General features: G+C 41.0%; 1 protein-coding gene across 5 annotated transcripts in view; it reads right to left on the bottom strand.

The window, feature by feature from the left end:
* The window catches only part of SPATA5 (spermatogenesis associated 5), a 163,929-nt gene that overhangs the window by 125,688 nt on the left and 16,785 nt on the right, over window positions 1–21,456 (bottom strand). For 4 of the 5 annotated variants that reach the window (XM_015624710.2, XM_015624712.2, XM_033513401.1 and 1 more), the window contains 4 exons: window positions 17,453–17,607; window positions 13,079–13,288; window positions 1,823–1,876; window positions 1,351–1,430 (listed from right to left, as the gene is read on the bottom strand). In XM_015624710.2, coding sequence (XP_015480196.1) covers window positions 1,351–1,430; window positions 1,823–1,876; window positions 13,079–13,288; window positions 17,453–17,607 — 499 coding nt within the window. The remainder of the gene's footprint in view (window positions 1–1,350; window positions 1,431–1,822; window positions 1,877–13,078; window positions 13,289–17,452; window positions 17,608–21,456) is intronic. The other variant, XR_001521024.2, reaches the window with a different exon arrangement.

Genomic DNA, 21,456 nt, shown 5'->3' with positions numbered 1-21,456 from the left:
CAGGTCACACCACATTCTTCAGCAAGCTGTGCCAGGCCTACTATTCCCCACAGACAGTCCCAGGTAAGGTAAAATCAGGTTGTTTACTCCCTAAAAAAAGCAAACAAACAAACTCAACACCTCCAGGGCACTGTGTGAAAAGACTGTTTAAAATGTACTATGGCTTAACCTTCCAAGAGGTTTGATCTTGAGGAAGTGCTGGTTCTGAAAGCTAAACACATTAACAATTGCAGCAGGGGATGATATTTTTTTCACCTCCACTGGCTTGATTCAAGCAAACAATTTTGCAATTTCTCTGTTGCTTCAGTACACAGGAAGCTCACAAATTTCACAGCTGCATACATTGCACATGAGAAGGATTCTCAGGAAAACAACTTCAATCAGATTTTCCATTTTCAACAGCAATGTTCGTATCTTAACAGCTTCGCAGGGCAGCTCTATGCTACATGTGATGCCACCTCCTGTGTCACCAAAACATCAAAATTACACCTGCTATCCTTTCCTGAAGATACAAATGCCCTTCTTGTAAACAAAAATGATCTGTAGGTGTGCTGAGGGAGCTTTTTTTCCCAGAAAAACACTGAAGTTTTGATGTGCCTTTAAAAATGACAGATACTTTCTGATGCACCAATCTGGTAGCTTGTCATGCAAAATAAAACAGGATAAAAGTATTTAATGCAACAGCTAGTAGCAGTTTCATTTATAAGGAGGTATTCCCCAAGAATGTCCACTTACAGAGCCAGTCAAATCTTAAATATGCTGTAGCAGAACTAAAAACTACAATAATCCTACTTCAGACATGAATTACCACAAAGCAGGTTATTAAAAAAAAAAATACTATTAGCTGTTTGCACAATAATCCCTTCTTAATGTTACACATGAAAGGACACAAGTGTTTCCAAATCTTTTCATGAAGTTTTTCCCAGTCTGGCAAAACATTTAAACATAGATGTAAATTTAGGTACATGAGTATTCTCTTTGGAAATTTGTGCTATATAGCCTATGATCATACTGTTTGCTTGATGGAGACACCAAATTAGGCCAGGGCCTGGGAAAAGAAAGGAGTTATGTTACTGGAAATAAAAGGTAAAACCACAGAAAAGAGCCAAGGAGCATGAGAACCAGTAGATTCATTCCTGCTAATGAGATGAGAAAGGAGGAACTACATCAGCTTACCTGTTTATGCCAAGTTAAATAGGCTTGAGTAAAAGTCACACGTTACTCTTCTGTACAAAGAATGAAGATATTTAATAAAACAATTCTAGAAAGGTAAATGAATTTGTGATTGTGCTGTGTAAGAGTAATTTATCAGGAAATAATGTCAGTTGTTTTTGTAACAGGATTACTTACTTTCCCCTTTCAACTGCCAAGGCATCTATTTCATCAAAGAAAAGAATTGAAGGAGACACTGCTCTGGCTTTCCTGAAGATCTACAAAAAACATCAATGAAATACAGTTTTAAGGGGTGGAAGCTTTTTATAGCACACTATCACCCCCTGCACACCTCAAGAGCTACACAGCTTCATGTAACAGACATCAGCCTGTCTTGTCTTGGGTTGTTTTCATTTTAAAATAGATTTTTGTAATAATATGAGCTTGTAGTAAAAGTTGCCACAGGATCCCAAATTTGACATGCAGGTCAAATTTGACTAGGTCAATGCAGGAGGAAGCTAAATATTCCTCTTGCTTCGTTTTCCTCTTTCCTTTTTTAAGCTTACACTAGAAGGAGTTTTTCAGAAAGCTTAATAAGCATAAGCAGAGAAGAATTTGAAAGCCAAAGAAGCTTATTATCTAACATTATCCACAGCTTGCCCTTTCTCACCTCTCTCACTGCTCGCTCAGACTCACCAACGTATTTATTCATCAACTCAGGCCCCTGCAAAATAGAAAATTAAAATGCATGATACATTTGTACACAAAATGACTGAGACAATCTGCCAGAGATTTTTGTAACAGCATGACCATACACAGGTCATGCTGTTACAAAAAAATTCTGAGATTTTGTCATTTCTAAGTCTTAGGGATGCATTTTTACTTACCCTCTACCTGCATCAAGCTTTCTCCATTAATTTTAGTACCTATGCACATTGGTTAGTCCTCTCATCCTAATACTTTGCCAGTACCCTCATGAGAAATGGAATTAACAATAAAAACCAAACACTGTGAGGTTCCTAAAAGTGCTCAACTACAGCACACCAAGGGGCTGCAAATCAGCCAGAAGGACAAATCACAGCAAAGCATTTACTTGCACTCTCAACATGCATCCTGTCTAACCAAGCACCACAACAGTGACTTAAACCAATATTAAGCAGCACTTCTTTGAACCTGACACTCTGCAGGTGAAGCAAGAAGCTCCACAGCAGCACACCTGAAACCCATCCCTAGTGAGGAAGCTGCTCAGTGTCTGAGCTCATGCACATTCCTGCTCCTCTGCTGAGGCTGCCAAGCAGGATTATGAGTGCCAGCTGCTGTGGTGCCTGTTTCTCCTCACAGCCCTGTCCACCAGAAACAGATTGGAGACCACAGGGTCAGCATTCCAGTCTTGAACAAGTTCTTACAATTATAAAAAGTAAAACAATGGCAAATTCTCAGAGTATTTTCTGTTCTGCTGTATCCTGTAGGATAGGCTGCTTAAATCATGCTTCCTAATAGGTCTCAGCTTCTCCTGGGATTGGTAATGACTCATTTCAGGCTGTTCATTTCAGCCCGGTTTGCATCAGCATTGATCTGCAGCCACAAACAAGGATCATTATCTGCTGCCCTGAACAAAAAGAGCCATTGGCTCCAACCTATTTCCCAGGCAACAACAAGTATCCCTGTAATTTCCCAAGAAACAACATCCTTCACAGTCAGAAAGCTGAACCACCTCCTCCCAGCTGTGGGTGCCTTCAGGTAACACTCAGCCCAGAGCAGCTTTAACAGCAGGTGTGTCACAATAAAAAATGTGTGACAGACACACATTTATGCACTGGCAGTGACAGAGCCTCTGTCACAAGCCCTCTTTGAATGGGACCATCTGGACTTTGCTCCCAGATTGGTGGAACAGAGAGTCATCACTTTAAAAGTGCAGCACACTGGTTTTTGCAGCCTCCCCTCCTCATGCTCATCTTCATTCCTGCAGTAACAGTAAATGCACTGACTTTTACCTTGACACTGGAAAACACTTGTGCTTAAGCAGGGGTTAAAAAATACATCCTCTGAAAAGCAAAGCACAGGTTATCTGATATCAGCAAAGCATCCAGGCATAGACACCATTTTTATTTCTTTCTTTTCAAAGAGCTGTCCTTTATCCAAAGGAGCAGGTGAGACAGTGCAGCAGCCACACCTAGAACACCACACAGGCCGAAGCCACAAGGCTTGACAGGGCCAGCAATGTGTGCCTTGCCTGTAGGAAAGGTAAATTATACAATTAGCATTGTTCTCTTTCAGCAACATCCACCCTTAAAGCAACTGCTGTGGTAGCTGAAGTGTCACCTGGAGGCTCCCAATGACTCGAAAATTGGAGTCTGGTGGGTACTTGCATGGAGACTGAATTACACAGACACAATACCAAGGAACACAGGAAAGACAGAAGGGGAAAAACAAGGTGAGAAACACCAAAAACAAGGTGAGAGAGAGAAGCACAGAGTCTTTTGCTGCTATTGACACCACCCATGAGGATCGTGCAGCATTTAGTGAAGGACAGACTGCAGCCCAGCTGCTCCATGCCCTCGTTGTTCATCATGTCCAGGACAGATGAGCAATCCAACAGCATGGCTCTGACAAATCTATAAGGAGCAAGAGCAGAGTCCTCTCTTCCATCCAGCTCTCTGTTACAATGAGAAACCGCTGCAGACTCTACCCACAATTACAGATTTCTCTCACTAACTTTTCCTTGGAGCCTGTGGACCTTCTCTTTCATGCCCTGATTCCCATAAGTAATCTTTGTTCACATCAGTATTCCCATGGAAACCAACATCACACACATCATTGCCAATAGAGTGCTCCTCTCTCCTATGACCCAACATCAAACAGCCTGACATTTTCTTTTGTCTCAGCAAAAACAAAACTTAAACCTAAAACTACTCGAGCTTTAAGGTACAAGCTAATTTCAGATGCTTGTAGTTTTATTTTTAATTAAGCATTAAAATATGATGAAGGTAACATCAAAGCAATAAATACTGTTTAAAATGTTTCAAAGAGAATTATTTTGAATGCAACTTTTTGCTGTAAGCTTCGACATGAAGTTTTTCTCCATTTTTCTCTTCATTAACCTGCAACTCTAGGTGAAAGACTGCTACATCTTAATGACCAGTGCCTCTTTCTGGAGAATTTTCATGAAAGTTGGTTTGAAAGTCTCCAAGTTCACCCTTCTTGAGGGCTACCAGAACTGCTTTTGAGTGTCACATTTTTTATTGTGAGCAGCTCAGAATCCTTATTGTCCATGGCAAGAAAAGGCTCCAACGTAAGACAAAGCACACACAGAAGAGGAGAAACTGAACTGCTGCACAATTCAAACATGCAAACACTGAAAACCACAACACAAAAACTAGAAAAGTTCAAAGCAGCTGGAGATAGCAAATGAACTGGGTGAGCTCTAGTCCCATCTGAGCTGAGCCTCTGCCTTACCCTGTCTGCAGCTGTGCTGTCCTTCAGCTCAGACTGATGGCAGCTGTTATTTGAAAAATAAATCTGCAGGACAGGCAGTCTGCAGGCCACCACAAAGTCACCTGCTGGCAGCTGACACAGCTTCTCATTTTTACAAAGCTCATCTTTAGCAGACTTTTTTTGGAGGCTACTGAAGGAACACCAGGAGACTTTTTTTATTTTTCAGTGCTTTTCTAAATGCTTTAAAAATCAAATGACATGAGCTTGACAAGCTCAGCAAGCTGACACTTGTTGAAAGATCATTTTTGGCCAAGGGGTGAGAATAAGGATTCTCTTAAAAGCTTTTTATAGCTGTTGATAGACTGACCAAGAGGTGCTAGTAAAAAATGGCCCAGTTTAATGCTGCACAGCTCTGTTCTCATCGGCAACAAGTAATCTTCCATACAAACAGACATGAAGAAATAAAGCCTGTTTCTTGTGGTCATTTGCACAGAGACTCCAAAACCAGTAAAAGATTTGGAGCAGAAAATTGGCAGAAGTAGTTGTAGCTTAGCCATGCATATAAGCATCTGTGAGCTGAAGTCCAGACTGACAGTAAAAAATCTAATTCAGGCCCACTAGATACTGCTGAGGTTTCTTTATTCAGCCTCAAAGTAGAGAGAGTTTCCAGGCATGCTCTGCTTAAAGACTATTCCACCCTCACTTACAGGATCTATCCTGTGTATCATGAAACCTTGTACTTGCTTAGGGTCTGGATTGGATGACTCTTAATTTATTTTTTATTTCCATAAAAACCAAAAATTCCTTACATTTAAAATATTATCAGACTCAATTCTTGAAAGATTACCTGCGCAGAAGATAAAACCCCTGCTACATGCAGTAACATGAGATAAGCTTGTGCCCATATGGTTTTGACAGAAGTTCCCAAAGCATTTTTAAACCGCAAGAGGGACATCTGCTATCCCTGAAGTTAAAGAGTATCAGTCATTTTTCTGAGCAGGGCTTAAGACCACTTGCAGATTTTTTCCACCACTTGGGTAGGAAATTTAGTCAGTGACTTCTCTTCCATATTTTTTACTCTTTTGACAATCAGGCAAGTTATGCACTTAGGCTTTCTGAGTCACATGGGCACAGTTCCAGATGTCTCCAGCACAAAGTTCAGTCTAGACACTTCAGAAATACCATGATAACCTCACATACAGGTTCTGGGCTCTTACACAGACACATTAAACTGTGTTATCCACAGAGTACAATTCCTGTGTCCTAAAAATCCAACTAGAGAGTTTATATCACATTCAATAGATTATTACTACAAGATAATGCACAATTCCTTCTTTCCTGTATTCAAAGCAGAAACGATCAGACATAGAAGTATCAGTCATAATTAATATTTAATTTCAAATGACGGCTTTAGAAACTGAGCTCTGTGTTGTGAATCTCAGAAATGAACAACAACAAAAAAAAGACAGGTGTCAAAATTATTTTTCAGCTGTTCACAATGTGTTCCCAGGTCAGTCTTCAGTGCCCACACTTTAGGCAGACAGACATTCACTGCTCAGGTGCCATGTGCTTAATTTCTCTTAAGACTGCAGGAGAAGCTTAGACATCCAGCTCAGAGGAGCAATGTTTGATCCCACCCCACCACTACACCCTTCACAGAGTTAAAACCAGCATCTTTTTTTAATTCTTTCCAGTTTTGACACTGAAGGTGAGTTAGAGTCATGGAATCACAGAATGGCCTGAGTTGGAAGAGTCCTTAAAGATCATTTAGCTCCAACCTGCATGCCATGGGCAGGGACACAGACCTTCCACCAGGCCAGGTTGCTCAGAGCCTCATCCAGCATGGCCTTGATGAACTCCAGGGACGGGTAATCCACAACTTCTCTGGGCAACCTGTGCCACTCCCTCATCACCTTCACAGTACAGAATTTTTCCTAATCTTTCTAAACTAAATGTACTCTGTTCCAATTTAAACTATTCTCCTTTGTCCTGTCACTACATGCTCTTGGAAAAAGGCTCTCTCCATCTTTCTTGTAGGCTCTGTTTAGGTTCTGGAAGGCCACAATTAGGTCACTACTAAGGACCTAATGACTAGAGAGCCTTCTCTTTTCCAGATTAAACAATCCCAATTCTCTCAGCTTTATGCTTTACTCTAACAACACTGAAGAGACTCAAAAATCAGTTATTGAGTCTTTTGGCACTGTGATCTCCATGGCAAAATACTATTCCATCCCTCCCACAGTCCAAGCAAAGCAGCACATGACTCAGGGTGGCTGCAGGGAAGCGAGTTAACAAGATAAACACTGAGACTTCCTTTATTTTAACAGTAAGGCTCTTTCTAAGGCAGAGGCCATGCATGTGTGATTTGGTAATTTGTTGCACTGCATAGAAAAATATTTGCTCAGAAAACGCATTCTGTTTGCTTGTTAAGAATAAAGCCTGCCTTTTCTCTTTCAGGGCTGCTTAAAGATTTAATCTGCATCACTCTCAGCTTCTCAGTACAAGGAAACCCCAGGCTGAGCACCATGCACCACTTTAATCACTTCCTCTCCCTCTGCCCTGCATTCCAGAGGACCTTAAAAACTTGTTGACACCTGTCTGGGGATTGAAAAGCTTCAATTTCAGCAGGTGCTTGTGGGCTCCCAAAGTATTTACGGGAGCAAACTGGCAAAACCCTGTCATCCCCAATCCCTGCAGTGAAGCTGCAACAAACAGCACGGTCAGACTGTAAAGATTAACTATAATATCTAATTTCCTTTATTGCCATGCCTCAGAGACTTGTTTACCGTTTGCCTTGACCAGCAAACTCCAGTGACACTCTTCGGAGGCTTCTTTACACAGGACACAAGCCAGGATTTGCACTGCAGAATGAACTGACTGGAAACATTGAATTACACTCACTGCATGCACCAGTGCCTTCGAAGTGCCTTTGGCATCATCAGGGCAGGATCCATGCAGGATCCAAAATCACACAGCAAAACCACACAAAATGAGCCACCCCTGCTGCAAAACCTATTTGCTGAGGCTTCACACCTCAAGCAAAACTCCATTCCTCCACTGTAAACTTGAAGAGAGAGAGAGAAACTAAGTGCTAATAAAAATTAAATTTGCAAAGTAATTGAGAAGGGACAAAGAAACAGAGATGGGGATTATATTTAACCATTTTCTGCCTGCATATTCACTTTTGGTAAGCTTATGATAAGAACAGATGAATGATTTTTTTATTTTTAGTTGAGTAAAATATGCAGAGAGCTTCAGGATTAAAAGAGCTCACCAAAGTATCTCAACTTGTTATCCCTTGTAAAAAATGTCAAATTTTTCAAATAGAGCTATTTTTACTACCTGCTAATTAACTAACAAGTTGCTGTAAATGTGTTACTGTGGATATTTTTAGAAATTTTATCAAACGTTCGCCAAGATTTCTCATAAAACCACAATGCTTCTGCATTTTTCATCCTAAATGCCTTGCTTATAACTCCTTACAGTCACCAAGTTTTCTTATTTCAGGCTTCTGCTCACTGAAATCCCCATCAAAAAGCTACGCTATCTCCCCCCAAACTCAGTGACAGTTCTTCACAAAGCAAAGCAGTCGACCTTTCCAAGCCTCATTAATCTGCTGGAGCTGCCACAGCCAAGAGCTGAAGGGAAAAGCAGAGGAAACTTGAATTGGAAAATATTTTGACATAATTGACCCAGATGACAAACTAAGCTTAAGCACATGTCAAGCACGGGGAGTGGTACAAAAGCATCGGCTGGGTGATAGAGGAAGCTAAACCAAGCCAAGGTGAAGTCAGAGCCCTGAGAACAGTGTATATTTTTGTAATTACTGGTAATTGAAAAAAAGAAAAGATTCCTTCAGTCACAGCCCTTAAGTAACAGCAAATAAAAGGTCAGGAATATTTTTTCCTTTTTTTTCATTTTTTTCAATTTTTTTTTTAAAATCACGCTGTAGTTGGATCTCCTAATCAATGTTTCAAATTAAAGTTTAAAAACAGTATAGTTCACATCATCTGTACCAGTGGTTTGCTCAGGGCTGGCATCCTGAAACATTCCTTACTGTCACAGGTGGGTTTGGTTTTCTTTGTTTTGTGTGCTGAGGTTTTTTTCCAAGTATTGCTTCATCCTGTTTACAACAATTATGTGTCTCACTTAGCTGAACTGCAAGGTATTTAACTTTTTAAAATTTAAGCTGGTTTTCATCACTACCCCTAAGTGAGGTTTTGCCTTGCTTTTGATTTTAAACAGACAAACATTAAAAAGCACTAAGCAGCAAGAGGAAAAAATACGTTTCTCAAAACTTCACAAGCATATAGAAGGTACATAGTTTTTCTTGCTATATATCTTATAAACTCAGGTAATCTGCTTGCTGGACAGAAAACAGAACTCCAGGTCCCAATGGATCAGACCATCACAGCTGAGTGATAGAGCTTATCTGGATGGGTACCCTGATGGTGCCTCTTAGCCTGACACCTTAAGAGCAGACTCCAATATTCATTTTGAAATAGGTTAAAATCAAAAAAAGCTCAATGGTTTTCTTATTTGGTAGTAAAGTTAATGGCCTAAATAGTACAATAAATAGGAGGGGGAAAAAATTCTACATGGAGTCTCTGCCACTGCTTCTAAAAAAGCAACAGAAAATCTGTAAGGAAAAGTAATACTCATTTGATTCTTAGCACAGCACAATGACACAGGATTTCCTAAAATAAACTAAGAAGCTTAAAATCCAAGACTGCATTCATAACACATCTAAATAAACTAAGATGCAAGACAAAGGCAGAGATAATTTTCTATGCCATACAGCAAGATAGGTGAGTTTCTTCCAAAAATCTAACATGACCACAAAAATCCTACTGGTCTCACAAAAATATAGGTCAAAAAAACAGCTAATCAAAGCTGATGCTAAGTGCAGGAGCTGTCAAAAGAGTCCACAGAAAAACCTACCACATAAATAGCCAAAAGAGGGAACACAGTGACAAAGGATTTAATTTCCTTCATGTTCAGTTTCAGAAAGCTAGATGACATCTAAACCAAAATGTCAGAGACACAGGTTGTACATAACAGCAATGTGTCATCATCCTGGAAGAAGGTGAAAATTATGTCCCCATCATATTCATATAGATAGGTCCAATGCCTGTACACAGGAGTTTTTTCTTACCAGCACAAAAAATGCATAAAACACATTTCAGAAGAAAATTATAAACTTTGGGACAAACACAAGAGGATTCTTGTGAAGGACAAAACTGCAGAGAAGGTTGACTGAAATAAGCAGTGAATCAGATAAAGCTACTGGTAAGTCAAGACTGATGTTCAATAGTGAAGAATGAAAAAAAATTATCCTAATCCATTCCTTCATGCAGTCTTAGACTCACTTGTATCCATGACTGCAAAACACTGAAAAATCTCCAAGCAGCTGAGAACAATTCAGTTGCCTTTCAGTAACAGAGATTTGGAGGGGAGAATAATCCAGATGACCACTAAAACCCTGAAAAGCCTCAATGCTACAAGAGATTTAGAAAAAGAAGTCGGCGGGAACAAGCAGGAAGAGCCATCCCCTGGAAAGTAGTTGACAACCGCCTCCCCAGTAAATTTAGCAGATACATTGTATTAGAGACAAAGAAAGTCAAGAGAAGGAACAAAAATAAACTATTCCCCCTAGGAATTATATGCAAGATTGCTTTGTAAAACAAACCAACCAACAAGCTGCTTTGCTCTGGAAAAGCAAAAGGTCACCAATCTCGGTGAAAATACAGCTATAAAAAGTTTTTGGCCAAGTATCAAAGAGCATGTTTACAAAAGGGCCACATTCATTGTAACACTAACCATTCAAACCTCACAATAGATTTCAGGAGAGAACAGGATGCAACGTCAAACATCTGTTATCACATTATTTTCTTCAGCTCCTCTGCCCAGAAATGACATCGAGACTCAGCCCATCTCCCAAACCTCACGAGAGGCCAGTCAGACATGGGCCAGAGGCTGCCTTGTGACAGCTCCCCATGCCCAAGACTGATGGAAAGGTCACATTTGAACAGTTTGCTCATAACCCAGATGAAATGTCTGACTGAACAGAGTCAGCTGTCCAAATTGCACAGACACATGTGGCAAACAAAGCCTTCCTAGAGGCAAGCTGGCGTAGGGGCGATACCTGCTGCACTGAGGCAGGACAGCCAGCTCAGACAAGGACAGTACATCCAGCACTGGTGGGAGCTGAGACTTACTGTGTTCATGGATCTTAAATGCAGCATGCCGACACAATAGGTCCAGCCTTCCAAAAAAATCACTGGACCTAGCAAGCACTGCATGTAACAGCCTTGATTTTTCTCTCAGGCTTCACAGACAAAGGGAGAGGCAGCATCCAGAGCAGGCTCCCACAGCTAGAGCTGTGCCTCTTGCCTGCAGCCCCTGCTCCAGAAGGGCCCAAGAACCTCTGCCCTCTCCACTATCCCAAAAGAGTATCCTACAAGCTGGACAGCCCCCACTTTTCATCAGAATTACTTACGTGAGAGAGACTGGAAGGAAAATTAAAGTCTGAAAAGTAAATCATCAAGGATCACACTTTCATTTCAAAATGCCTGATGTCAGTTCCAGGCACGGACATCCAAGACATAATGTAGCGAAAGGGAAAATTAATAGGGCTGTAAGCAAGAAAAGAAAAATCCCCTCTCAAAAAAAACCTAGCAAAACAAACCAAAACCCCACATATTCATCTACTTTGGATTTACTGCAGGAACACTTACAGTGGAAATTAATTCATGCCTGTTGTGCTTGAAAAAGTGCTACAGACGATGTTTAACACATTTAGTACATGACAAATGTTGCCTTTTTGTGTCCAGGAAACAAATGTGAAGTTAGAGAAATGGGCTATGTTCCCTTTCTGGAGTCAACATGTCCAGGATTGGACATGCTCCAGAGATGTGCTTCTCAAAACATCTGTACATTGAATATTTGACCAGTTCCAGGCCAGGTGATTTAAACCAACAGGGAATCACAGGCAGTTTCCAAGAACCAGACACTTTTGCTGCAGCTTGTCAATGATGGGGGATGTTGCACGTGCAGAACTCCACCACGGAAAAATGCTGCATTTACTGTACACCAGCACTTCCCATCACTGCACCCTCGGATACCTCGCGGTCAGCATGAGCCACCCTTCACTTCTGGATATTAACTGCATCAGTAAAAATGTCTGATGGTGCCGTGATTGAGAGATATAAGACAGAAACACCATCCATTTCTAACTGGCTTTTTTTTTTCCAGACTGCCACCCTTATTCCCCACCCTCCCAGGCACCAGTGCTTAGGGTGAGACAAAGAGGAATGTTTTCTTTTAAGCTGAGGCAGAGGAAAAGGTTACCTTGTTTACCACTAACTCTGGAGCACAAAGAACTACTTTGTCTTTATGGAAGAGGCAGTAAAGGTAGTGTTTCTTAAGGGCTGAGGTTTCCAAGGCTGCCCTTGTCGATGTGACCGTGACCCAGAGGGCTGCCTGCAACCGCAGGGAACCCGGGCAGTGAAGGGCTGCTGGCTTCAGGGTCAACACAACCCTCTACTCCCAGAGAGGATCCACAGCTACAGCGTGCCTGAAAGGATGGGAGGAGGAGGAAGCTGTGCAGAAACCAACACAGGAGGCTTTGTGAGTAAAGAGATGGTCGACAGAGAAGGGGACGTGATCTTACTGCTGAGGAGGAGACACTTTCAAAATACTTAAACAAATGTTTTTTCTTGCACTTCATTAACATTCTGACACAGCTGCAAGACTACCCCATGTGGAATCACTCTGCTATCTTTTTTTTTTTTCTTTCCTATGCAGTGAAGCTCAGTATTATTATTAAATAACTTCCATTCATGTGTTTTCCATACAACCCATAGTGATCGATTACACTGATTCATAGGCAACAAAATCCAAAATTTTTCTACACCAAGTGTTTCTTAACGCTGAGAGAATATCCCATTTATCCAAGAGCATTCAAGATATAACTGATTTTGCAAGCTCTCTGAAAACTGAGGAAGTAGAACTATTTTCCCAGAAAAAAAAGGCAAATAGAATAAGAAAGATCTGTAATGAAACACGAACAGTGAGATAAAGAAAGTGACTGTCCTGAGGAATGAAAAGGAATGTAAGGGATTAGATGACAATATTTCCATGCACGCAAGTAATTATTACTGTCCACTATCCAGAGTCACTTCTCACTTACATTGCTTTAATTGCAGTATAAATACTGTTGCCACTTTTAGAAAGACTTTAAACATTGCCAATACTTAAGATGTCACTCCACAGCTTACCTGTCCATCCAACATCTGTGCTGTGATAAAATAAATAACAATTCTTTTAACAGCATACAAGAAAACACAAACTTACTTGATATTTACACGATGTTTGCTGGAGCATGTATAGGGATCAGAAACACTGAGAGCCACTGGATTTTAACTCTGGAAATTGGCAAACCATCCATTGTTATGCAGGAGTTAAGAAAATGTGAGTCTGAATGGCCTACCTTCACTGCCAAGAAGTTGAGGCCACTTTCATGAGCCAAAGCTTTTGCTATCATGGTTTTTGAGCACCCAGGAGGTCCATAAAGCAGGACACCTTTGGGAGGCTGGATCCCCATTCGGATGAAGGACTCTGGATGTTTGAGAGGCCATTCAACTGCCTGTTTCAACTTCAGCTTGACATCTTCCAGTCCTCCTATGTCTGACCAAGATACCTGCAGAACAGAGCATTTTTGCTGAGTTCTGACAATGGAACAGAACAATTAAAAAAGTAAACAAATCAAAAATGCTATGTAGAATGTGTACTAGTTCTTTAATGAAGTTTTTTTTCATGAGTTACTACTTCATTAAGTCTTTATTAAACAAGAAGCACAAGACAGGCTTGTCAGGAATACATAAAGGCACATGATACGTCCTACCCAAAAAAGCAGGCAGATCTAAAACCTGCCACACCTCTTCCTACATGGCTGTCAACAAGCCTGAGACTTTTCTCCACATCCTCCCAGCTTGCTCTTCCTCTGGTCACCATCCACTCCCATTCAGTTCAAGTATTAAACATGTCAAGGCACACCTAAATCAAATGATCTTCTGCCTTAAAACACTCTTCCAGACATTTGCTCCACATAAATCATCCTTCGTCTCTGGAAAATGAGTTACATGTGAAAAGCAAGCAAAGTGTTGCTGAGAGGTAAGGTATTGCCTTTCCCCTGAGCTGAAATCTGGTCTCACCCTTTTATAAATAAGGTTTGTCCTTATTTTCTCCTGATGCCAGGACAAGGAGTGGAAAGTAGAAGTAGACAGTCCCTGAAAAATGTAATCCAGTCTGCTATTGAAGTGGATGAAAAAGAGCATTCGGATGTGGTGCAAGCACTTTCGTTTAAGACCAAGCAAATTTCAAATCAAATAAAATTTCTCTTAGATTGTCAGACCTTGACATAGAAGAAGATTACAAAGAGAGCAGAGAGCAAACACAACAAAAGTTTGTGTTTCTGAATCATATATGAAGTAGTTTGGTTTAAATTTCATTTAAAAATATCTATTACCTTCCCCTACATCCCTTGATTCTATGTAGGAGCTTTTTTAACTGCACAGAACTAAATCTTGATACTCTTAGACAACTTTTTCTGAGGGAAGAAGACAACATAAGCTTGTTCTGCTTTTTTCAGTGTCAATCCTTACTCATACCTGGCAAAGCATGGACTAATCATTCCTATCATCATGTCTTTCTATCTAGACAAAGACTTTGACAAACATGACCATCTTGAAATTAATCAGGCCATCATGAATTCCCTAGAAGTTTCAGCAACAGAAGGCAAGCTCTATTAGCAGTACTTGCACATAAAAAGCCAGGGAGAAAACACTTAAATGCTATTTTTATCCTCTTAAATATTCAGTCATTTACCCTCTGCAAATATTCAGTCTACTGAGTATCATTCAGGCCTCATTCAAGTGATTTTTCAGAGCCACTACATGTCATTTAACACCAGCACAAGTGACAGAATTGTACAGAAAAGGTGAAGTAAGGCCACCTTACATGAAGGTTGTTTTCAGCAATCTGGAGACCCATTCTGACTTCAGTTACATTTTAAATTCCGACAGTTCAAGGCGTGGAATTGGTGTGGCAAGAGTATTAAAAGTAAAAATAGCTAGTAAACCACTACCTTCACAATTCACACGTGAATTCTAAACAGAACAAATTTGTTCTCGTTTCAAAAGGAGAGAGATAAGTGGGGGGAGAGTGGGGAGAGAGGCTGGGGACCTGTCCACCAGCCATAGTTACACTGCTCTCACCTGCACAGGAACTCAAAGGAGAGGTCTTGCAACACCAGCAATGAGGTGTGATGTTCTGTCACTGTGGAAATGGCTTTAAAGATTAGCCTTGGGGCTGGGCTCACACATACAAAACCAGCTCTCTGCTACAGCATGTATGACACCAACATTTCATTACTGCTGCAATCTTTAGCTCTCCCCAGGTCAACAGAGCTAAGAGTGTGATGCAGAGCAGCAGCTCCCCAGAGGTTATTAAGAACCAGTAATAAAGAAATAAAGCAGACAGGCAAAGGATGTCTTGTCCAGAACCTTTTGGCTGTAAAGACAAAAATCTGAGCATTGAATTACAGTAAAGGGAGTGAAAGAGGCAAGCAAAACCCACAGCACTCTCTCAAAAACATTTCAGAAAGACCCATAGGAGAGGGAGGAACGGCAACTGCAGTGCAACTCTCCAAAGAACTGCAGTATTAACTTCCTGATTTATAATGTGCATCCCCTCTCTCCTAAATCCCTGCTGCAGAAAAAGCAGCCTTCTAAAAAGGTTGTAAGACACAGCAAAGTTCAAGGAAAGATCTGGTAAAATGGAAGGCAAGATGCCACACAGAACTAGGCAGCAGCAAGGATTTTACGTTTGCCTTGGTCACAGCAAACACAATTCAGACACAAGAGGAAGGAATTGTGGCTTTGTTCAGAAGTTTCCTTGAAGTTTTGCCATTTGATTGGCACACGGCTACTGCAAAGCAATGAAATATGAAAGAGCCCCACCATCTGAAAAATGAAGCTAAAAATCAAAAAAATCTCATGTATGTCAATGGTTTTACTTGTAATTAGCTACATAGGCCAAAAGTCCTGTCCACACCAAGGGGGATGCCAAGTGGGTACTGTATCTGCAATAAATATCCAAAAAGCTGATATTATTAATGTAGCTCAAATTCCTGTCTTCTCTTTGTGAAAAAAAAAAAAAAATCTCACGTCTTAATAATTTATTTGGTGTTTGAAGTTATTTTTAGCAAAGATTTTTTAGATTGCAGAATTCACAGAATATTTTGAGATGGAATAGACGCTAAAGATCATCTAGTTCCAAACTCCCTTCCTTTGGCAGGTGATATGGGAGGACACAAAATTTGTTGCACCCAGTATTTTAGATTCTACTTTAAACTCACCCCAGGCAGCAAGCAGATGGCTTGACATTTACCCTGCATCTTCAGAGAATACACATTACTTTGTGGAAATGCAGTCTCTGTCAGCACAAAACCAAATCTCCACTATGTTAATAAATGAATGAATTCCAGTAGTACTCCAGTAACTCAATTGGTGTTTAACAAATAAAATCAAGTGACAATCAAGAAAGCCACTGGCAGGATGGTTTAGTGGACAAGAGAAGCCTGAGGAACAGGTTGTCCTGGACTGAGAAGAGATTCCCTGCTGTACCTCAAGACCTTGCTTCTACCTGCCTGTGTTGTGCTGTTGTACAGCATTCCACCTGGCTCCAAAGGGGCTGGAGTGCCTGAGAGGCACAGCACAGGGATGACAACCTGAGCCCACGTGCCAGCAGCACAACGAGCAAGGCAAGAATCAGTAACTCTGGCTCTCAGCAGAACCACTTAGCCTTGAGGATATTGGTGCCATGACACCATTTCCAGGAAAAGCTGTTTGGGGCCAGCCCAGGCAATTCCACCCTGCACAGCATGGACTCGTAGCAAGCCAAGTGCGACATCCGAGCTGGCTGTGTGCAGCATCCGGTTCATGGATTTTATTTCCCATTCCTATAAGTTAAGGAATAAAGCTCTACAGTTGTGCAATCCAATTCCCAAATGACTCATTTTCATGCAATGAAACATAAATGTTTTCTTCTAGGGCTTGGGGAGCTGCTGAGAAACACCAGCACAACTACTCACAGAATCAGGATTTAGTCAGATTAAACACAAAATTCTTTTGCTCAGTCTTCTTAATGTAGATCAAGAGCTGCCTTAAATCAGATCAGTTCCCCAGCACAATTTATGTTGGGTCTGCTACTGAACTATTATAATATGTAATTAAGAGGGCAGTGAGCAGGGTGAAGATGAACCTGGCACAGCCAAATGAACTGTTCATATTATGACAGTCATCTGACAGGTGACTGTCTGGCAGTGATAATCAGCCTACAGCATTGAATTCTGCCTTCATTTAAAACCATATAATGCCACTTGAAGACATTCAGGCCACATTTACATAAAAATCAGGGCAACCAAACTCTTCACAGCTTTGTTTCAACACACTTTGGTTACAACTGCTAACAGCTGGTTTCTGCTTTAGTTTGTGTCTGCTTACCAAAAGGCTCCAGGTTTCACAGCTGCTCCAGACCATCCCTGAACATGCATCTGAAAATTTTTACCCCATTAACCCACCCAACATAAAAATCTATAGATCAGGAGATATGATCCTGCTTTCCAAACTCTTCCTGATAGAGACCATTCTGCAAACAGTTCTTCAAAGTTACAAATAAACAAACAGGCAAACAGACTGATGATGCACAACATTAACCATTAAATTAAGGCTTCCACTCCATAAAAATCCTCTCGTTACATGGCCCTGACAATGCTGCCACAGCACAGCACAAAACAACTTACTTTTGGCACGTCAATTGCCACCTCCCTCATGGCGCTGGGCCTGACATCATTCATCCCCTGCAGGAAGTCATTGAAAGCAATCATCACTGACCCAGCCACCGCAGCGTCCCACAGGCCGGGCCTCTTCCCCAGCACTCTCCGCAGGGCGTACAAACCTAGTGGGACAAAGAAAAACATGGGAATAGGTAGGCTTCCTCCTGGTTCTCACAGGCAGAGTGTACCACACACAGACATACTGCAGCACTGAAAAGGAAATGATGTTCAAAAGAGTGTCTCAGTGCTGGGCCTGAACCACGTCAAAGAACAGGCAGAACACTTCTGATGAGGGAGGACGAGAAAGGGGATTTAACAACCACAGATAGAACATAAGCTGTATCTGTTCCAAAAGACAGAACTAAACAGCCTCGTTGCTGATTTCCCAGAGATGAAGTTTATAGGACAAACTCTCCAAGTGTCCATACATTGATCTGCACACATTTCTAAACCACAGAGGAAGGACAATGAACATTCAAGGACATGTTAAATTAGCTCACAAGAAATCCACAACCTTGCCCACTTCTCTTAATATCAGGACAGTATCTTCAAAACTTTTTAAAAAAACCTGATGAGATTGTTACAACTTCCATTGGAACCCTGTTTTTCCATGTAGCAAGATGCCAGACATCTGCATTTTTCTTGATATGAAACAAACATTCCCTGTGACACTCAACAGTTCTTTGTTCCCTTCAGCAATTACACTATTAAAAAGCAAGCAGAGCTTTTACCCACTCTTTTGTTTGGACAAATCACTCACATGCAGTATCTGTAAATCTTGATATGAATTCCTAGTCTCCTTCTATAAATCAATCCCTCAAAAGCCACACAAGTCCCACCTACTCACACCTCAATACTCCTCAGGCAGGACAGAGAGATACTGTTGGCAGCTCCCAGGCATTCCCCAGAGAGCAACTGCAGCCCCCACAATGTACCCAAAAGCAGGACGGTTTCCCCTGTATAGTTATCCCTTTTAAGGCCTAATATAATATAGAGTTTTATTGCTTCTGCTTCCAACCTTGTCCTGTGACTGAAAATGTTAAACCTTTTTTTTTTTTGGTATATTATTATATGATGAGTATAATTTTAAGTACAGGTATACGCACATCCAGATAAGCGGTATCTGTTGCCATGTGCTCCAAAACAAATGAGGCAGTTCATACCACACCAGCTCACCTTGCATAACCATAAAAAGACAAACATTAGTTAAGTCTCTTCTATATTTAACCAAACAAAACATTAATTAGTGCTACATGAAAGGACAATAAAAGGGATAAAAGCCTTTTCTGAAAATAGACATAGTTTTAACTTTCAGCAGATTGTTGTCTTTTTTTTTTTTTCTGCAGAGGCTCTGGTAGATGCAGACATGCAAAGTTTCTGACAATGACAGGAATTCTGCATTTCCTACGATATATACAACGTGTGAAGAGATATAATATGTCCCCTGTGAAGCAGTACAGCTGCTGTCTCTCCATCAAGTGCCAATTACGGCACAGTCGGAGCACCTGCATCCAATACCCGGGCTCTTAATACAATAGCAGAAAGAAAAAAAAGTTTGTAATTCAGGTTTCCCCTTCCACAGAACATCCAAAACTAATAAGATACATAAACAAAAACATTCCATGAGGCCAAGGAGAAAAATGAAAATCTGGTCACCAGAGGACAAGTATAAAATGTAACTGACTCATTTTAACAACTCAGGCAGATTTCATGTTATTCCTTGCCCACTTCTTCCTCCCTCTGAGGAAGTTCATTTTAAGCAAAAAAACCAAAACAAACCACAACAAAAAACTTAAACAAGACAAGATAGATTCAACCCCCCCAGATCTAAAATTTATATCCAAACAAATAACAAACTCAACATATTATTCCAGTGACATTGCAGCAAAGATTTTGTGGGGTGGGAGTGGGCATTGTGGTCCAGTATTGTATTTTCTTGCAGGGCAGTCAATTCACATGGGATTCCCAGTTTAAAAAACCGCAAGTAAATAACATCACATGAAATTAAGGCATAGAGAAAGCAAGTAAATGATAAAGATATCTGCTTATTTCTATACCAAGTATAGACACTCCACCAAGTGCCAGTGTACCCCAGCATTCATTTGATGCATTTTAAATGCAACAGTTTTTTGGGTTTTTTTTTACCCTGACATAAATAAGTCTTAAAACCAAGCATGCTTATTTTAAAAACTGAGAAAGATCAGCAAATAAAAATGCCCAAGGAGACCACTGCTCCTAAGGTTTGTTACTGCCAGAGCTACGAGGAGTACGAGTGAAATTTCAGTCCTCAGCAGTGGGTTTGAAAGGCAACAGCCTTGATCCAGAACAGGAATAAAGAGGTCACAGCTTTCCAAACAAAGCCGGAATTCATTTCAGCATGTGCACGCACACGCCACTGCACAGGTCAGCATTTAATTGAAACAATGTTTTACATTAAAACAATAATAAAAAACAGATTGAAAAAGAAAGCATGATTCTTCCTGTTTCCTCCTGTTATCATAATCATTCTTTCCTGCACTTCAGATTGACCTCTAACAAGAGGGGCGGGGGGGGAGCCTCAGTAACAGGAGAAGGATACAGCCAGGGGCTTGCCAGAGGCAGGAAAACACATCCATGTCTTGAGACGCTGAAGGATGGATTTAATGTAAGGAAATGCAAGGTAGGATGCAAACCCTGCTGCCAGAAGCAGTGCAGAGGCAAAGGAGGTGGAACCCTACAGCAAAGCCACATTCACCACTGCACAAGTTCTGATGCAGATACAGACAGGATCACCTCTGAAAACATCAGGCACCTCCTGGGTGTCTTCCACATGGGAATGTTTTGGGCTGAGCATAACGTCACTGCTGTGAACTGACTCTGAGCTCAGCATTTGTTTCAGCTCTGCTTGCTGCTTTTCAGATGTTACTCCATTGCTCAGGGTTAATGAGTACCAATAACCCTTTTGGCAGAGCCTGGAAGGGGGCTCTGAAGTGGGTGACTGGGTTTTCCCTGTTTTATTCCAGTCCTGCACAAGGGGAGGAAGGACTGAAGTGCAGTTATTCTGCTGAAGGGTCAGTGGGACTTGACACAGCCACAGGATACGTATTTTGAGCAAAAGGATAGTGAACAACACAGATCCTCAGTGAAGCAGCAGTGGAAAATCCTGGTTTAAACAAACAAACAAAACAAAAAAGGAAAATAAAATAAAAAAAAAAGCGCAGCATAATAAGGCATGCATGATTACAAACAATGGAAAATAAACATCTTGTTCCAGCCCAGCAACTGTGTGCTCTACCTCACCAACTCATCCTGTCTGTCTAGAACAGAGGAAACCAACTGGACAAAGAGGAAAAATCCAGCAGAACGCCCTGTCCTGGTACAGATGATCTTTCTTTGGTACCAGGCTATGCGCAAGGTCAATAGCATTGTTTGCCTGTAAGATTTTCTTGCTCATAGCTTGGCTAAGTTTTGGCACATTAGGTCATAATAACAAATATCTGAGCCTAAAAATAGACCCTACGACACTGCTATATTTGTCAGAGTCTGTGTATAATTACACATCACTGTAAATAATAGGAAGCAGCCACTCAGAATGACCAACATATATACTTTAGGTTTCCAAAACAGAATATATACACAACACTTGAGGAAATAAACTGAGCCCAGCAAAATGGTTAATCGTGTATCTTTTACTGCCCATCAGCTGTTCCTTTTGCAAATCCATCCTGTCTGGATTTACTCTACCAGAATCCAAATACCACAATTTTCAAGTAGCTTCAAAGAAATCGTTATCTTCTTGTAAGATTGTTTACAAAAGGAAAAGTTTCTTCTCTCTGTGCTAACCTGGCATTTCCCTCCCAAATTCTTTTGCCCAAACCCAGAACACAGACACTGTATCTCCCAGTGTCAGCTGTCAGATCCAACTTGATCCTCCACCACATGGCTGGCAGTGGAACGCTCAACAGAGGGACATGGATGTGTAAGATCCCAGC

Source organism: Parus major, chromosome 4 (assembly GCF_001522545.3).
Source record: "Parus major isolate Abel chromosome 4, Parus_major1.1, whole genome shotgun sequence".
Taxonomy (NCBI): domain Eukaryota; kingdom Metazoa; phylum Chordata; class Aves; order Passeriformes; family Paridae; genus Parus; species Parus major.
This window is presented reverse-complemented; position numbering and strand designations above follow the sequence as displayed.